The sequence below is a fragment of the Martes martes genome (genome assembly GCF_963455335.1).
Source record: "Martes martes genome assembly, chromosome: 7".
Classification (NCBI taxonomy): Eukaryota; Metazoa; Chordata; class Mammalia; order Carnivora; family Mustelidae; genus Martes; species Martes martes.
The window spans coordinates 80156182-80172545 of NC_137894.1; the positions used below are offsets into that span (position 1 = coordinate 80156182).

The 16364-nt window shown below is 35.8% G+C and overlaps 1 protein-coding gene across 1 annotated transcript in view; it reads left to right on the forward strand.

The window, feature by feature from the left end:
• Positions 1-2021: 2021 nt before the first annotated feature.
• Positions 2022-16364, forward strand: part of NUBPL (NUBP iron-sulfur cluster assembly factor, mitochondrial) — a 200773-nt gene continuing 186430 nt past the window's right edge. Inside the window, exons 1-3 of the mRNA XM_080808849.1 lie at positions 2022-2174; positions 2736-2883; positions 6679-6713. Coding sequence (XP_080664975.1) covers positions 2067-2174; positions 2736-2883; positions 6679-6713 — 291 coding nt within the window. The 5' untranslated portion in view covers positions 2022-2066. The remainder of the gene's footprint in view (positions 2175-2735; positions 2884-6678; positions 6714-16364) is intronic.

Consider the following 16364-nt stretch of genomic DNA (forward strand, 5'->3'; position numbering starts at 1 on the left):
TGTGTACTTTGTGATAGGTATTCTGCATGCATTATTTTATGTATGTATGTATGTATATATTTTCTACATGCATTATTTTAAATTTAACCTTACAACAACCCTACAAGTAGGTATTATCTATTTTATAAGCAAACATTTCTCTTGGATTACTTTAATAACCTCCTACCTCCTAACTCTGGTCACACCTCTCCCAACCATTTTTTAAAATCTGGTAATCCATAGTAATTTTAAAATAGATATCTAATTATGTTGTTTTCTCACTTAAAACCCTTCTGTGGTTCCCCTAGGATAAAGTCCAAATTCCTTTTAATGATATATAAAGTCTTTTATGATCTATGCACTCTTCATCTTTGCCAACTTCCATCTCTCTGCACCATCTTGTATCTCACACTCTATTTGCAAGCCTTGAAAATTATTGAAAGTTCTTACCAGTTCATTTCTTACCTCTGCACAGCAACCCTCTAGCTGTTCTCTCAGCTGAAGCCTACACATTACCCACATTAAGGATTCATCTTAGAGGTTACCCTATCCACAAGACTTCCCTGAATGATTTAGGTGCGCCTTCTTTGTAATTCTGTATCTCTCAGTGTTTTTTTCCTATACTTATTACACCATGCTGAACTGCTGGTTAACTTATTCTGTCTCTCACACTGATTGGTAAAGTCCTTGAGTGGAAGGACTTTATCTGGTTTTGTTGAAAATCCTATGATTAGGGTAGTACTTGGTCATAGTAAGTTGCTCAGTAAATATTTGTTAAATGAATCTATCTTCATAAGTCTAGAAGAAGTTGAAAAGCCATCTGGACAGAAACAGATATTCAGCATTTCTTGCTTACTGAATGGATTATTCTGACAGCCATTCTCTTTATTCTTATTGTTTGGGCTTATAATTTATAAAAATTGAGCAGATAAAAATTGATAAAATTAACTGAGAAAACATATTGCAAAATAAGAAAGTGATAAGCCAAAGGAAGCAGTAATGTGAGATTGGGGGAGAAAAGGCAAGGAACTGATTTTTTTTCAGAGCTTATTTAATCAAATGTACTTGTTAGTAAACCTAATCCTTACAATATTCTTTGAGACTGAAATGTTGTACCCGTAGTAAAGACAAGAATATTGAAGACCAAAGTAGAGCAAAACAAACTGAATGATTATACAACAAATTCTCTACAAATAAGAAGCAAACAACAGAAATTAAAATCAACCTTAGAAAATATGGAGCATATGCTAGAGTAAGCCAACCTACACCCTAACCTGACCCTTTTGCTGGGTCTGGGTTTCTGTATCAGCTTTCTAGCTTTTCTTGTACCTCTGTTTCCTTCACTCTCATCTGCTTTAGATGTAGGAATACTTCATTCCTCTATACAAAATAAATTCCACTTTTGCCCTCAAGTTTTGTCTCACTTAACTTTTTTTCATGAGTGAAACTTACTTTATTAGACCTGCTTTCTGATTTAACTAAACTTTTCTGAGCCCAGCAAAGCACCTGACTTCTCTTTCAGGGAATTGTAAGCAACACCGCAGTAAATATAAATATAAATATAAATATAAATATAAATATAAATATAAATATACATAAATATAAATACACATACATATATATACTATTATTGTAGATCACGCCGGATGGGGGGGGGAGGTAAAATCCTTAGGGGTGGGAATGTTTAAGTTACCATATTCTGCGCAGTGAGGATCTGGAGTCATTTTCAAGTTACACAATTTCCTACTTCTTCTCAGTCGGGTCAAGTCGCTAGACTTTGTTAAGTCTCATTTATTACTACTGAAAAGAGAATACCAATAAGAGGCTCCTATCTACCTACTCGAGGATTTCTGTTAAGGACCAAACAGATGAGTCATGTGAAAAACGCTTCACAAACATTTGGTTAAACTCCGTAAAACATTTGTACCTGGCTACGAACGAGACTGCATTAACTTGGGTTTCCCCGCTGAAGAAATTCAAAGACCTCTTGTTTCTAGGGAGAGGAAGCCGAGCGTTACTACGTGACGTCATCACCCCACGCCGGCAGCGACGGTTTCCGGGCTGGGCTTAAAGCCGTGTTCCACGCTATGGGGTTTGGGCGGCGTTTGTTGTGTTTTGGCTGGGTATCGCTTCGGGGTGGTGGCGGGGCAAGTGTCCCTCTTGGGGGAAGCCGAGTGTTGGTTTGTCGGCGCCAGGTTCGTGGTGCTGCTGGACAGGGGGAGGCGGGAGGGACGGAGATGCTTGGGCGGCAGGGCCGTAGGTGCCCTGGCATAACCTCTTGCGGAGGCCTCACCTCAGACCTTAACGGGTACCCGCCAACTAGGCGGCAAAGTGAGACCCCGGTTGGCTGGATGTCCCCAGTTTCCAAGCAGGCCCCCAGTAGGACCTGGCCGAGGAGTGGCGGAATATGAAACAATTCTTGAACATGGATGTGTGACTTGTGCATTGTTTTATCTGTTAGTTTATTTAGAAAATAGATTAAAGAAAAGTAAACACGTGGAGGACTTAACTCCGTAAAGAGACAGTTTATTTACTTTAAATTTTTAATGTCTGCGTATGCTGGCAGGTAAATTTCAGCTTAAACAGTGTATTTCCACGACTGTGATCAATAGTAGTAGGTAGATAGTACAAACGACCTAACAAATGGAGATCAAAATTAGCCTAGAAAGGAAGGCCCTCTAACAAACTCCGAATTTTTACTTTAACAGCATGATAATAGAGATGATTTATTTTAAAACTTTTTTTTTTTTTTTAAGTTATCTGGCGCTGACAGTGAGACCTTAGAACAAAGAAGAATGCAAATCATGTCCCGAGGACTTCCAAAGCAGAAACCAATAGAAGGTGTAAAGCAAGTTATAGTTGTGGCTTCTGGAAAAGGTGGAGTTGGAAAGTCTACCACAGCAGGTATTATAGGATATAGGATATTCTGATCTCAAGTAGGAATTTATGCCAACTGGCAAGTGCACAGCATTAAAATTAATAGTTTTGATTTTTAAAGAGTTTTTTGTGAAATTGCTAATAGCTGATTTTGGAGTATCAGAAGTTGGTAGTGATTAGGAAGTTAGATTAGCCGTTTCAAAAAGCTAGGTACATAGCCAGATCCTTGACTCCTTAACTGAGGAAAAGGTGGTCAGATTATTCATCAGATCTTCAGTTTACCTAACTGTAAAATGACAATGATAACCTTTTTCATAGGGTGGCTATGTAAATTAAATAAGCTAGCCACTTAGATCAGAGTCTCTTAGATAGTAAGTGCTCAATATTTGGTTGCTGTTATTATTTTTAAAACATTTAATAACTTTAATACTAAATTATTTCTGTTCTTTGATGTTCTCTTCCAGTCTATGAATGTACATATAGCTACAAAGTTGCAATGAGATTTTTAGATTATTAAGACCTTTTTTGTTTAACCATAATATAATTTTCAACATTTATAAAATAAGCATTGATCTAATATTTGGAAAAAAATTTTTTAAAAACATTTTATTTATTTATTTGACAGAGAGAGAGATCACAAGTAGGCGGAGAGGCAGGCAGAGAGAGAGAGGAGGAAGCAGGCTCCGCATTGAGCAGAGACCTGATGCAGGGCTTGATCCTAGGACCCTGGGATCATGACCTGAGCCGAAGGCAGAGGCTTTAACCCACTGAGCCACCCAGGCGCCCCTGAAAATGTTTGTAAAGGTTTAACATTGTTTTAATTGTTTAAAATACCATCTAATCTTTATATCTTTTCTATTAATAATACTGGAGCAGAAAATTTGTTTTTGATGGCTCTTTTTAATTGATTGTAGATTTCATGGTGACTGAAATGCTGTTTTCAGATTCATAGCAGAAATGTCACCAGAAATAGAAGAGTTACCATCCAAGACTAATAACTGGATATTCCCCAAAATTTTCAAAAGAAATTTTTAATTTTTTAAAAAGATTTATTTATTTGAGAGAGGGAGAGAACAAGCAGAGGGAGGGGCAGAGGAAGGAGAGAATATCCTTAAGCAGATTACCCGCTGAGCATGGAGCCTAATGCCAGGCTCTATCCCAGGGCCCTGAGATCATGCCCCAAGCCAAAATCAAGAGCTAACCAACTGAGCTACCCAGATGCCCCAGAATTTCTTATTTCCAAAATGATTATTTCAGTGTAATAATGTAAAAGGGTAATGATTTCCCTTCTTCCGGTCCTACAACACAACTTGTATTATTAATTTGGAGTCATAAGCCCCCCACTCCTTTTTTTAAAGATATGCTTATTTTAGAGACCGGGAGAGAGAGAGAGAGAGAGACAGGGCATGAACAGGAGGGGCAGAGGGAAAGGAGAGAATCTCAAGCAGACTCTGCACTGAGTGCAAAGCCTGACTCAGAGCTCAACCTCACAACCCCGAGATCAAAACGTGAGTTAAAATCAAGAGCGGGCCGCTTAACTGTCTGCACTACCAGGCGCTCCTGGAGTCATAAAACACTATTATCTTATTGTTGCCTTGTATTTTCAGTCATTAATATAGGAATGGCTGCTAATTCAAGTCTAATCCAGTCGATCTTTTTTTTGCAGGTAATTTTAAAAAAATGACTATTTTATTTTTTGATTTTGGTGTAGTTCCAGATTGTCAAGATCTTTTAAATTACAGTTTTTTTTTCCAGACTATTAACCTAAAATTGGGGAATATATGTACCTTAAAATTCTTCAGTTCCATTGAAATCAATGATATTTTGAAATAAGAAGGGCTAGTACGGAGTTTTTTGACTAACGATCTTATGTCTTCACTTAAAATGCCATTTTTAGTAATTTCCCAGTATAGCAGTTTTATGGTTGTACAACCAGCTACAAATCCAACTATATAGTTTATTAGCCAATTTTTTTCCTCATTTTTACCTGAAGGTAATTGTGAAAGAGTTTTTCAGATGTTTTGAAGAAAATAAGACTTACCAAGTATTATAGTTATAATAGACCTCTAATACTATTATTGTTTGATAGATACTTTGTATTACTATTTAAGAAAGATTAGTGATTGTTCCAGTGCTATATGCTACACATTTTTACTTTCTTTCCTAAGGGCCTACAATCCATCTATTTAATATTTTGTTTTTAAAATTTAGAAGCTTTTAGTCTTTGGTTCTAGAATCCACCTCTTCTTGTTTTTGAAAATTCAGAGTACATTTATTTGTTTTCAGTAAAGTGAATTCCTTTGGATGCTGTGTGATTACTTGGACTGGTTAAAGTTGGAAAATATTTTCATGATGATATCCCTAAGTTCTTTGAGTTTTATGCAATATAATTTGTTGGGTCTGTAGGCTAGTACTTGTTTAAAATATTGTTTTTGTTTTTGGTTAGCAGATCATCTATTGCCAAGGAATGTGACAGCATTTAAATAGGAAAATATATGAAAAAATATGCAGTTGTGACATATAGTAGTATTTCAGTAAATGCCCCTTCCTTGCTTTTTTTCTTTGTTAACATTAAACCATCTGTCCCAAAGAACTGGCCTTTACTTTTTTTCTAACAGCTCTGTCTGCATATATATACACACATATATATATGTTTGAAACTAAATATATGTTCCAAACTATCTCAGAATTTTTCCAATTTGAATATGTATGCTAGAGATTTTTTTCAGTTATAATGATGATACATGGTTAATACAAACATGCTCTGATTCCATTGTGTAAATGTGAGAGGATCCTAACAATGAAATGAAGTATTCTCTAAAAGTTTCTGCTTAATAGATTGTATAACCTGTAATATACCTGAAATTCAGAATTATTTGATAATTTATAAAAATTGATTTGTCAAGTGTCATGTCCTAGTCTTATGTTAGTATTTCATTTAATTCTCACAACAGTTATGAAAGAGGAATTATCCTCATTTTTTAGAGGAGGAAAATAAATTTAGGGGTAAAATATCCTACTCAAGGTTATGTAATAGAAGGTGGTAGAAGTAGGATTTGAACCAGGTCTGCCTTGAAAATTTATGCTCTTAACTACTTTAAAGGAAGTAATCTCAGCATCATTAATGACATTGTTCTGTTAAAGGTGGTTGATTCACAGTATGAAAGTCTACTTATTGTTCTTGGAATTTTGTTACCTTGGGATCTCTTCATCTCAGATGTAACATACCTCTGTTGCTGGGCTCAAGGTGGTTTGGGGACTACTTTCCTTCTTTATGTCTTTGGGATTCACTAGCAATAGGCAGTTTTGGGAACATGTTTTACTACCTTATCTTTGACCCTCTTCTCTTTCCTCTGCACAGTGGTCCAGCCTTTCATACAGAGGTATTTGTGAGTTAGGTACTTGGAATTCCTGCATTATCAGCATTTATGTTTAAAAGGCAAAGGGTCATATACATTTTTATTTGTTAAAAGGTATATACTTTTTTGGCAAAATGTTTTTGAAAATAATTGAACTATATATATCAGTAACATTGTTTTTTAAAAGCTAAGTAGATTATTTAAACAACATTATAACAGATTATAAAAATGAGTCATTTAAAATGTTAATTGTAGGGCAGGCATCTATTGCTTATGTTGGGATGTTACTGTCTTTTTGTCTTTTTTACTTTCTGTGTTCTCTCTCTGTCTTTATTTTTTATAATCAAAGGAGATATATTAAAAATTTCTGTGCTTTGGTTATTACATTGAAAATATTAGAAGGCAAATTGAATTTTAGTAGAAGGAAAGTTACTAAGTTTAATTACTTTTTTGTTTCTTACAGTGAACCTTGCACTTGCACTAGCAGCGAATGATTCGGTAGGTGTTTATTAATAAAAATATTAATTCATTAAAATGTTTTTTAAGGAAATGATAAAGAGTGTTTTTTTCATTTATTCTGTCAAGGGCTATATCGTGTAGCTGTAGTCCCTTGCTTTTCTTTAAGGAACTAAGAAATCTGCCATAAGTACTGAGTACATCTAATGGTAGTGATGAAAATGGAAAGGGTCAAAGAATTCAGGCAGCATTTGGAAGGTAGAGAAGGCAAGGAAATGGATTCTTCCTTAGAGCTTCCAAAAGATATGTGATTCTGCCAACACCTTAATTTAGCTCTTTGAAACCCATTTTGGACTTCTGTGATAATTTCTCACAGTAGAAGTAGGAAATAAATACAGACAGGAAATCATTTTTCTTAGTTCTTAAATTTCCAAAGATGTCTTTATTTTGCCTTTGTATTTGATTTGACTTTGATTTGCCTAGATGTAGAATTCCAGGTTCAAAATAATTGCATCTCTGTACCTTGTAAACAACATTCCTTTTTCTTCTGTCATGCTAATGAAATATCTGATGCTAGTCTGATTCATATTGCTCTGTAATAACCTATGTTTTTCCCCTCAAAGCTTTTAGAGTTTTCTTTATGTCTTTTAAGTTTAGAAATGTCACAAGTATGCATCCACTTGTTGACTTCAAAATTTTTTACCTGGCTGGAAATTAGCCAGGCAGTTATCAAGTTTTGAAATTTCTTCCTTGATTACTTTAAGTGGTGTGTTTATTCTGTCTCCAGAAATCTATTAGATAGGTATTAATCCTTTATGCGTGTTAATTTTTTTTTTTTTTAAGATTTTATTTATTTAACAGACAGAGATCACAAGTAGGCAGAGAGGCAGGCAGAGAGAGAGAGCGGGGAAGCAGGCTCCCTGCCGAGCAGAGATTTGGGGCTCTATCCAAGGACCCTGGGATCATGACCTGAGCCGAAGGCAGAGGCTTAACTGACTGAGCCACCCAGGTGCCCCTGCATGTTAATTTTTCTCTCATATTCTCCATCTCTGTCTTTTGTTGTATGTTTTGGAAGATAGACTATTTTCCACATACTTTGTTGGGTTTTGGTTGTTATTTAGGCCTTCTGATTTTTATTTTTAAATTCCAGAATTGTATTTTTTCCAGGTTTCCAGAACTCTTTCTTATATTACAAATACTGAGAAACAATGCGTCTATCATTCATTTGAATCTCTCTGAGGATGCTAATTAAAACTAATTAAAAAATTCTTCCTTTTAGTGATCTCTACTTACTTAGCATGGTGGTTCTTATAATGTGGTCCTCAGACCAGCAGAATCATTATCATCTGGGAACTTGTTGGACATGCAAAATCTTGAGCCCATCCTAAACCTAATGAATCAGAATCCATGAAGGTAGAATTCTGCAGTCTCTCTGTGTGTTTTCTCTACAGCCTATTTTTAATTTGATTTAATTTAATCTAATTTTTTTATAGAAGTGGATTCAACTTACAGTGTTCTATTAGCTGGAATCTATGTTTTAATCAGTCCCCTAGATGATTTTGATGCATGCTAATGTTTGAGAATCATGGATCTAGAGTTTGTGAAAACTCTTGTCTGCTGATGGCATCCTTTTTTGCTTTCTAGTGTGGTTATGTTTTTTATTTGGTTTTAAACCATTTTTTCTCTTGTTGTTTCAATGGGAATTTGGAAAAAAGAGAGATAATCATGTGTTTTTAGGCAGCCTTATTGAAGTAAGAGCCAGTAATATATTTTTAAAAATAATTTCTCTTAGGGGACTTAGTTACCCCGGAGAAGAGACACCATTTTCCTTAAGGAAGGAGACAGGGAAGAGTCAATAGATGGGAAGGTAGATAATTTGTAGATGTGGGGATTTTTTTTTTTTAAAGATTTTATTTATTTGAAAGACACAGCAAAAGAGGGAGCACAAGCAGGGGGAGTGGGAGAGGGAGAAGCAGGCCTCCTGATGAGCAGGCTCTAGCAGGGGCTAGGCTCTATCCCAGGACCCTGGGATCATGACCCAAGCCAAAGGTAGATGCCTAATGACTGAGCCATCCAGGCATCCCAGTGTGGGGATCTTTTAAGTTGGTTATCATTTTAGTCAAAGCCTTGAGTCTTAAGTCAGTGTGAAGCAGCTATGTATTAGGGATCAAAGGATGAAAAGAATAGTTAAAAAGGGGTTGATTCCTTCATGTTAAATATTGCTAATCTTTTTTTTTTTTTTTTAAGATGTTTTAAATTTATCTGATAGAGCACACAAGCAGGTGGAGCAGCAGGCAGAGGGAGAGGAAGAAGCAGGCTTTTTGCTGAGCAGAGCCCGACCTGGGGCTTGATCCCAGGACTCTGGGATCATGACCTGACCTGAAGGCAGATGCTTAACTGACTCAGCCACCCAGATGCCCCAGATATTGCTAGTCTTGATGAGATGGTAGTTCAGAAAATTTTTTTTTTGTTTCTGTGTTTTTGGTTTTTTCCTTTTCTCTTCTTTCAGGGAGCAGGGTTGAAGACAGATTCATCTTTAGTGCTTTATATGTGTGACAGGGAAATTGGCAACAAGAAAGGTAAAGCAGTAACACTTTACCTGGCTCATTTAGTAACCTTTAGGATCCTTAAGTGTTTTTAATGTTTGTAAAATCTTCCTTAGGAAGGTCTTTAGTATTCTGTGATCCTAATGAAGGTGTTTTTTGTTTTTCATTTCTTGATTTTTTTTTTTTTTTTTAAGCAAAGTTAGTGTTTTTGATTCGGGACAGCATGTTTAATTTAAACTGTGCTCTGCCCGAGGACAGCTTGCATACAGAAGAGAAGAGCTATATCTGTTCTATATGATTTATATGTATCTGGCATAGTTTTTTACTCTTTTATTTCCCAATTTAAGATTTTATTAATATTACACTTATTTGGAGGACATGTTTTGTCCTTAGGGGAAGCTCATGGTTCCTCCCAGCTCTTCTGTTTGCCTGAGTTGATATCGATGGCCAGAATATGTCTCTTTATGGGGTTAAAAACTCCAGTTAGGATGGTGTCTTTGGAGCCTCTCCAGTAATTCATTCCCAGGGAGGCTTAATTCTGTGGAGTTCGAATTATAAAAGGGGTCTCTGATTTTCTTTTCTATAGGCCATTTTTGTTTAAGACCTTGCTAACTTTTACCTCCTTTCTTTTCCATGGGTTGTACTTGCCCTTTTTCAGCATTGGAATAGAAGATCTAGGTCCAGGAAAGGGATATAGGATCAGGAAGCTATTCATTTTACTTTTGATATTGACCTTAGTAGTCTCTGAACAAGATTGTGTAAACCCCAGAGGTGTGTGTAAGATAGTCCATTGGGATGTAGGAAGGAAATTTTTCTTTTCTATTTGTATTAATTTTTATCTTTTAAAATTTATGTTTTTTTGTGTATGCTTTATAATTTATACTATGTTAGTATATATAATATATATGGTAGTTGCAATGTAATTTATAAACAAATATATTAACATATACTAAGGGTATATGCTTAAACATTTTTTACTGTTTGGAGTGCATGATCAGAAAATTTCAGATGTCACTAGCCTAGGCAAAAGGAATTTCTGGGCTGGATCAGATGTCCAGTTTATAAGAAGGCTACTTTATAGATTGAGGTAAAGGCCTTAATGGATATAGGGTGCGGCTTTTCCTTTTCCCTTGTCTTTTGTACTTTCATTTGGGGGATGTAGAAGGTAGTATTGCAGAGCAGAGTTTGAGATCATATGTGCTATGCATCTAAATAATGCATCCAGTGATTTGTTGGAGCTGGCTCATGCTTGTTTGTGAGGGCCAATTGTTAAATTTTCAGGAGTTTGGGAACTAGTTGATACCATGTTGTTACCATGAAATAAGCCATTGTGGGAATATTTAAACCATGGAAGCTGGCAAATATTGAAAATCAGAACCCCACCCCATCTTGAGCCACTTGTTAAACATTTCCTGGCACACCACAGATCATATATATTGACAATCATTTTTTTGATTTTTCTTTTTTTCAATCTTTTTTATTTTATTTGTGTGTGTGTGTTTGTGTTCCAAAATTCATTGTTTATGCCCCTCACCCAGTGCTCCATGCAATACATGCCCTCCTTAATACCCACCACCAGGCTCACCCAGCCCCCACCCCCACCCCTCCAAAACCCTCAGTTTGTTTCTCAGAGTCCACAGTTTTTCAGGGTTCATCTACTCCTCTGATTTTCCAATCATTTTTTTTTTAAGAGAGGGAGAGAGGGGCAGGGCTTGGGGAGGGGCAGAGAGAGAATCTTAAACAGGCTCCACACCCAATGCAGAGCCTGAATGCAGGGCATGGTCTCACAATGCTGAGATCATGACCTGAGCCAAAATCAAGAGTCTGGTGCTTAACTGACTGAGCCACCCAGGTGTCCCCTTTTTTCCATCTTCTTAACCATGTTATGGGTCTCATTCTTTTATAGTATAAATTTAATAAACAGTGAGAAGGGCACTGAGACTGGGAGAGGGAAACATAAAGACTACCAGATACCATTGATAAGCTCTGTGAGAATCCTGTCAGTTCAGTTCATTTTAGTCCAACAAATATTTGAGTACCTATAACACTTGTTGCCAGATACCCTGGGGATATAAAGAAAAGTAAATGTGCTTGGGAGTTCACAGCCTAAGACTATATTCACAAAACAGTGTTGTGTATGTGTATATGTGTTTGTTTAGGTGTGTATATATTTCTGTGTACCTGTGTGTATGTGTATATTTTGGTGGTGTATAGATAAATTCGGTTCAGTAATCATTTGTGAGTGAGAAAGTGCTAATTAAGACAACAGTAAGGTTTTATTGTGCTTCATAAGAGTAGACATGTTGTGTACTCTTAAAGGTTTTATGATCCTGTGAACACAAAAGGAAGATAAAAGTCTTAAAATGACGAGATATATTCAAGGTCAAATAAAGTAGTGTATCCTTCTAGGATGAGTAGCTTTTCTTCCAGAGAAAAGCGATCTTTTTTTTTTTTTCATAGAGCATTTTCATGCATATAATTGTATTTGGTTCCCACAGAAACCTGTAATGCAATGTCATAGTATTTATCAGTTTTACAGTCTTTATTGATTCTGCCCTATCCTTGCCACATTTCATCAGTCAGCAAATACCCTTGTTTCTATCCCTGCGATGTTTTTCCAATATGTATTTTTCTATTGTCATTATTCCCACTCTAACTAAGACTCACATTACTGTTTGGCTCTTTTATTCATTTCATACTTCAGTTTTTGAGTGCCTCTTCTATCCTAAGCACTTTGTTTGGAGGATACAGAAAGGAACGAGACACCTGGTCTCTGCCTTTGAGGAACTCAGACTAGAAGACCACTGCAGTGGTCCAATCTATTACCTGCTTATGCTCAAATCCATTCAGTACATAATGCCTAATTACTCTTACTAAAGCATTATTGGAATTGCATCACTCCTGCTTAGTGTCACTACTGAATGCCTTTGTTCGTATTCAAGATCTTCAACGATCTGTCTTCCATCTGCCTTCATAGGTTTGTGTTCAGCCTATCATCTAAATGGTCTTTGTGCTCTGCCAATCTGGGTTACTTGAAGTTTCTTGCCAATTTGAGCTTGGATGTACTATGTTCTTGCTAGTGTACAGCCCTTCTTGTATATTTCTACTGGAGTATTCTCTTCACCTTTCTTCAGCTTACATGCCCTATCTTCCAGACTACCATTTATGGCTGTGCTGGATATATCATGCATAAGGGCATTTGTCAAGGAGGTTGAGTATGATAGAAATTCAGACTACCCTCTTCTTGTACAACTGTAGGCTGCATTTTGTTTTGTTTTATTTTTTTATTTTTTAAGTAAGCTCTAGACCTAGCTTGGGGCTTGAACTGACAACCCATTAAGAGTCACATGTTGTACCTACTGAACCAGCCAGGCACCCCTGCAGGCTGCATTCTGATTCACACAGAGGCACTGTATGAGCCAGCTTTGCCCTGAGGGGCAGCTTAGTAAAGTGCTCCCTGAATTCCTTTCTTTCTCTGTCTTGGGAAATCCAGTAGCACTATTTATTTGTATGATTATTGTTCCCATGCAACCATTCTGGTAATTTTTATAATGACAAATGATATAACTAACATTTATTGAGCATTTATTTTATGTCAAGCACTTTCCCTCGTGACAGATTCTTAACTCATTTATGTTTCATAGCAACCATATGGGAATAGATACTATTATGATCCCTTTTGTAGCTAGAAAGCAGAAGTATCTGGAGGTTGAGTATTTTGCCCAGGGTCACTGAAGAAGTAAATGGCAGAGCCAAAATTTGAATGCTAACCTAGATCCTGTGCTTTTAACCTACTTGCTCAAATGCTCCTATCTTAGGTAGATTTTTATAGTTAAAGATTGTGTTGTCTTCATCCTTGGCTATCCCTAGCAACTAGCACAGTGCTTTATGATTTTGGAAATGCACAATAAATGTTTGCTGCACGGATGAATTAAGTATATAGAATGGTTTCATAGTATGTCAAGTGCCAAGTTTGGTTTTGTTTTGTTTTTTGAGAGGTGGTGTGGGATGAGAGGACTTTTTATGGCTTAGTGGGCTATTCACTGTTTTTTTCTTGCTTCTTAAAACATGGTGCATTCTATGATTCCACTTAACCCTTTTCTCATTTTATACTCTGTATCTGCTAATCTCATTTTTTCAAATCCCTGCTCCAGCTACTACTGATATGCCCTTGGTTCCAAATTCGTTACCAGCCTGGATCTCTCTCCTGGGTACCAGACCTGTCTATCTAGTTGTCTCTGTAGACATCTACTGGAGTGGCATCCAAGCTCAGTGTGTGTAAAACCAAACCCTTTTCCCCTATAACTTTCTTTGTCCTATGGGATCATTTGGTTCCTGCCCACCTTCAAATTAGTCACCCATCCCTGCTGCTTCTACCACTTAAAATTCTCTATATTGTGTCCTCTCCTTTCATTCCTTAATGCTGCTGCTTTATTCAGACTCTTAACTGTGTATCTTCCGTGAGGTGATCCCTGCTGTCTATTTCTTTGCTATGATGTTTTGAGGAAAGGACTAACACTTAACCATATTATTTTAGAAGAGTTTACTTTTTTATCTCCTATGCTAATCTGTGAACCTTTTAGAGTAAATAGTTTTGGTGTTATTCCTCTTTTTTTTAAATCCTCAGTGCTTAGTCCAGTGATGATATATAGTAGATTTTTGGTAAATGTTGGTAATGACTGTGGGACATATTAAATGAAGAGTGGTTGTGAATATATATACACACATACATATATATTTCATTTCTATGGCATATTCTAACTGTTGAATAAGTTGTTCACTGCTAAATTATGCTTTTTTTTCCCTGCGGAAATGAAATAATTAAAATTTAAATGGGATAATGTATGTGAAGAGCTTAGCACACCGGCTGATACGTAGTAAGTTCTAAATCACTTTTTGGTATGGGTGGCTAAATAAAAGCTTTTTGTAAGTAGTATTTCAAAGTAAAAGCTGATACGTGTTTTACTTACTTGACTGTTTACGTAAAACTTATTTTAGGTTTTTACTTATTTTCCATTGCTAGAATGAATCATTAATTAGAATTTTAATTGAACTTAAAGATGGAAAATGAAGCAGTATTATCTTCAAAGAGTTTGGGTCTTTTTGGTTTTTTTTTCCCCATTGATGTTTATCTTAAAATATTTTTTTCCCATGATCTCATAATGTCTTTACACTTAATCTTTCCAGACATACTTCTCTTCTTCACAAATTATCACTAGTGGTTATTTAAATGTAATTAAGATTATCTTAAGCCTGTGAAGTTTTGTGATCATGTTATGAAAAATTAGGAAGTTTTAGTTCAAGATTTACTTCAAGATTTAGTTTTGGTCTTTGAAAAGTTCAGCGATCTTGGAATATGTTATGTACCACCACTTAAAACACTGTAATTTTCTTCATTAATAGTTATATGTATAGTAGTTAATAGTTACATGTATAGCAGTTAATAGTTATAGCTTTTTAGTATACAGAACTGGGCTTGATTCTGGTTCTGCCTCTTGGAAGCTGTATGACTTTGGCCTGTACCTATCTCCTAAGGTTTTAAGTATTAAAGGAGGTAATGTATGTAAAGCATGAAGCACAGTGTCTGGCACATAATAAATGCTAATAAGAGCTATACTTATTAGCTATTGTAGTACTCCACATGCCAACCTGGACATGTTATTTTTTTTTTTTTAAGATTTTATTTATTTATTTGAGTGAAAGAATGAGAGAGAGAACACGAGAAGGGGTCAGAGGGAGAAGCAGACTTCCTGCTGAGCAGGGAGTCCGATGGGGGACTTGATCCTGGGACTCCAGGATCATGACCTGAGGCAAAGGCAGTCGCTTAACCAACTGACCCACCCAGGTGCCCCTGGACATGTTATTATAATCTGGATTATTAGTTATGATGTGAATTTGGGTTAAATATGTATGAAACTGTGTTTCTTACAAATACCTATGTGAAATCCTGATGTATACTACATAGTTCAAATTTGTAAGGTTGGGCTTCATTTTTTCTTTAATGCCAGTGTTGTGAGGGGATTGCACTATTTTCAAATTGACCTGTTCTTAATGTTTTTTTAAAAAAAAATTACTGTTTTGTGGTATATGTAACATACATTTCTTATAAAAAATGTTTTGTTTCAATATTATGGTTAGCTATTTTGGAGAAAGGGTACACTATTAGTGTTTGAAGTATAATAACTTTAAAGTTAAAGGGAAACTGGGGCAAGAGATCCAGATGGAACATTTGCAAAACTGTAATTTTTTTCTTTTTGTTCTTCAATTCAAAGGTAATTCTTGGTAAGAACTGTGTTTTATAAGTGCATTTGAATTCATAAATTTTGACTTTTACCAAGGAGAAAAAGTCTCTGAAAATATATTTGTAATTAGAGCAAAAGTCTCTACTAAAACTAAGATTTCTTTTGGTGCAAATGGAACTGTTTGTAATAATTGATGACTTTTCTTGCAAATATTTGAAAATTGTGATATGTACACATATTCATACATACTTGGGGGATTATCACTTTATAATCAGTGGGAAAAAATAGATTTTGAATGAATTACTTTTTCGTATTCATACATAGATTTGTTCATTCATTCATTCATTCATTCATCAACTATCCATTTGAAGGCCTATTATCTAGGTGCTCTGCTTAGCGTGGGAATACAGAATTGAAAAAACCCTGTGTCTGTCCTCATCTTAGTTAATTTACAGCCTGAGTGACTGGGGGATTGTCATTTCCATTCAGAGCAGGGATCTCTGTATGACTTGATGACTTGTTTCCTGTCTTTTTTCTTTCCCATTTACCACAGATGGCTTTTTCTACTCTTTAGCCTTCTGTACTGTTCCAGTTTCTTCGCTCCCATTCCACGTGACTTTTCATTGGTAATGTATTTACTGTTTTCTTCCTCTATCTAGTATATTTTTATATAGTCATCATGATCTTCATTTCTTTCTGCCTCAGAGAAAGAGATATCACACCTGGTATCTTTATATGGACTCTTCATCCTTCACTTCCTACCTTTTCTAAGACTTTGATTCATTAATTCCTTCTGGTTATCTTCAGTTTCTCTTTACTAATTCCTTCCTTTTGATCTATTGATCTACTCATTTTACTCATACACCCTGAAAAATATAAATGTGCATTTTTTGTGTTAGTGAATG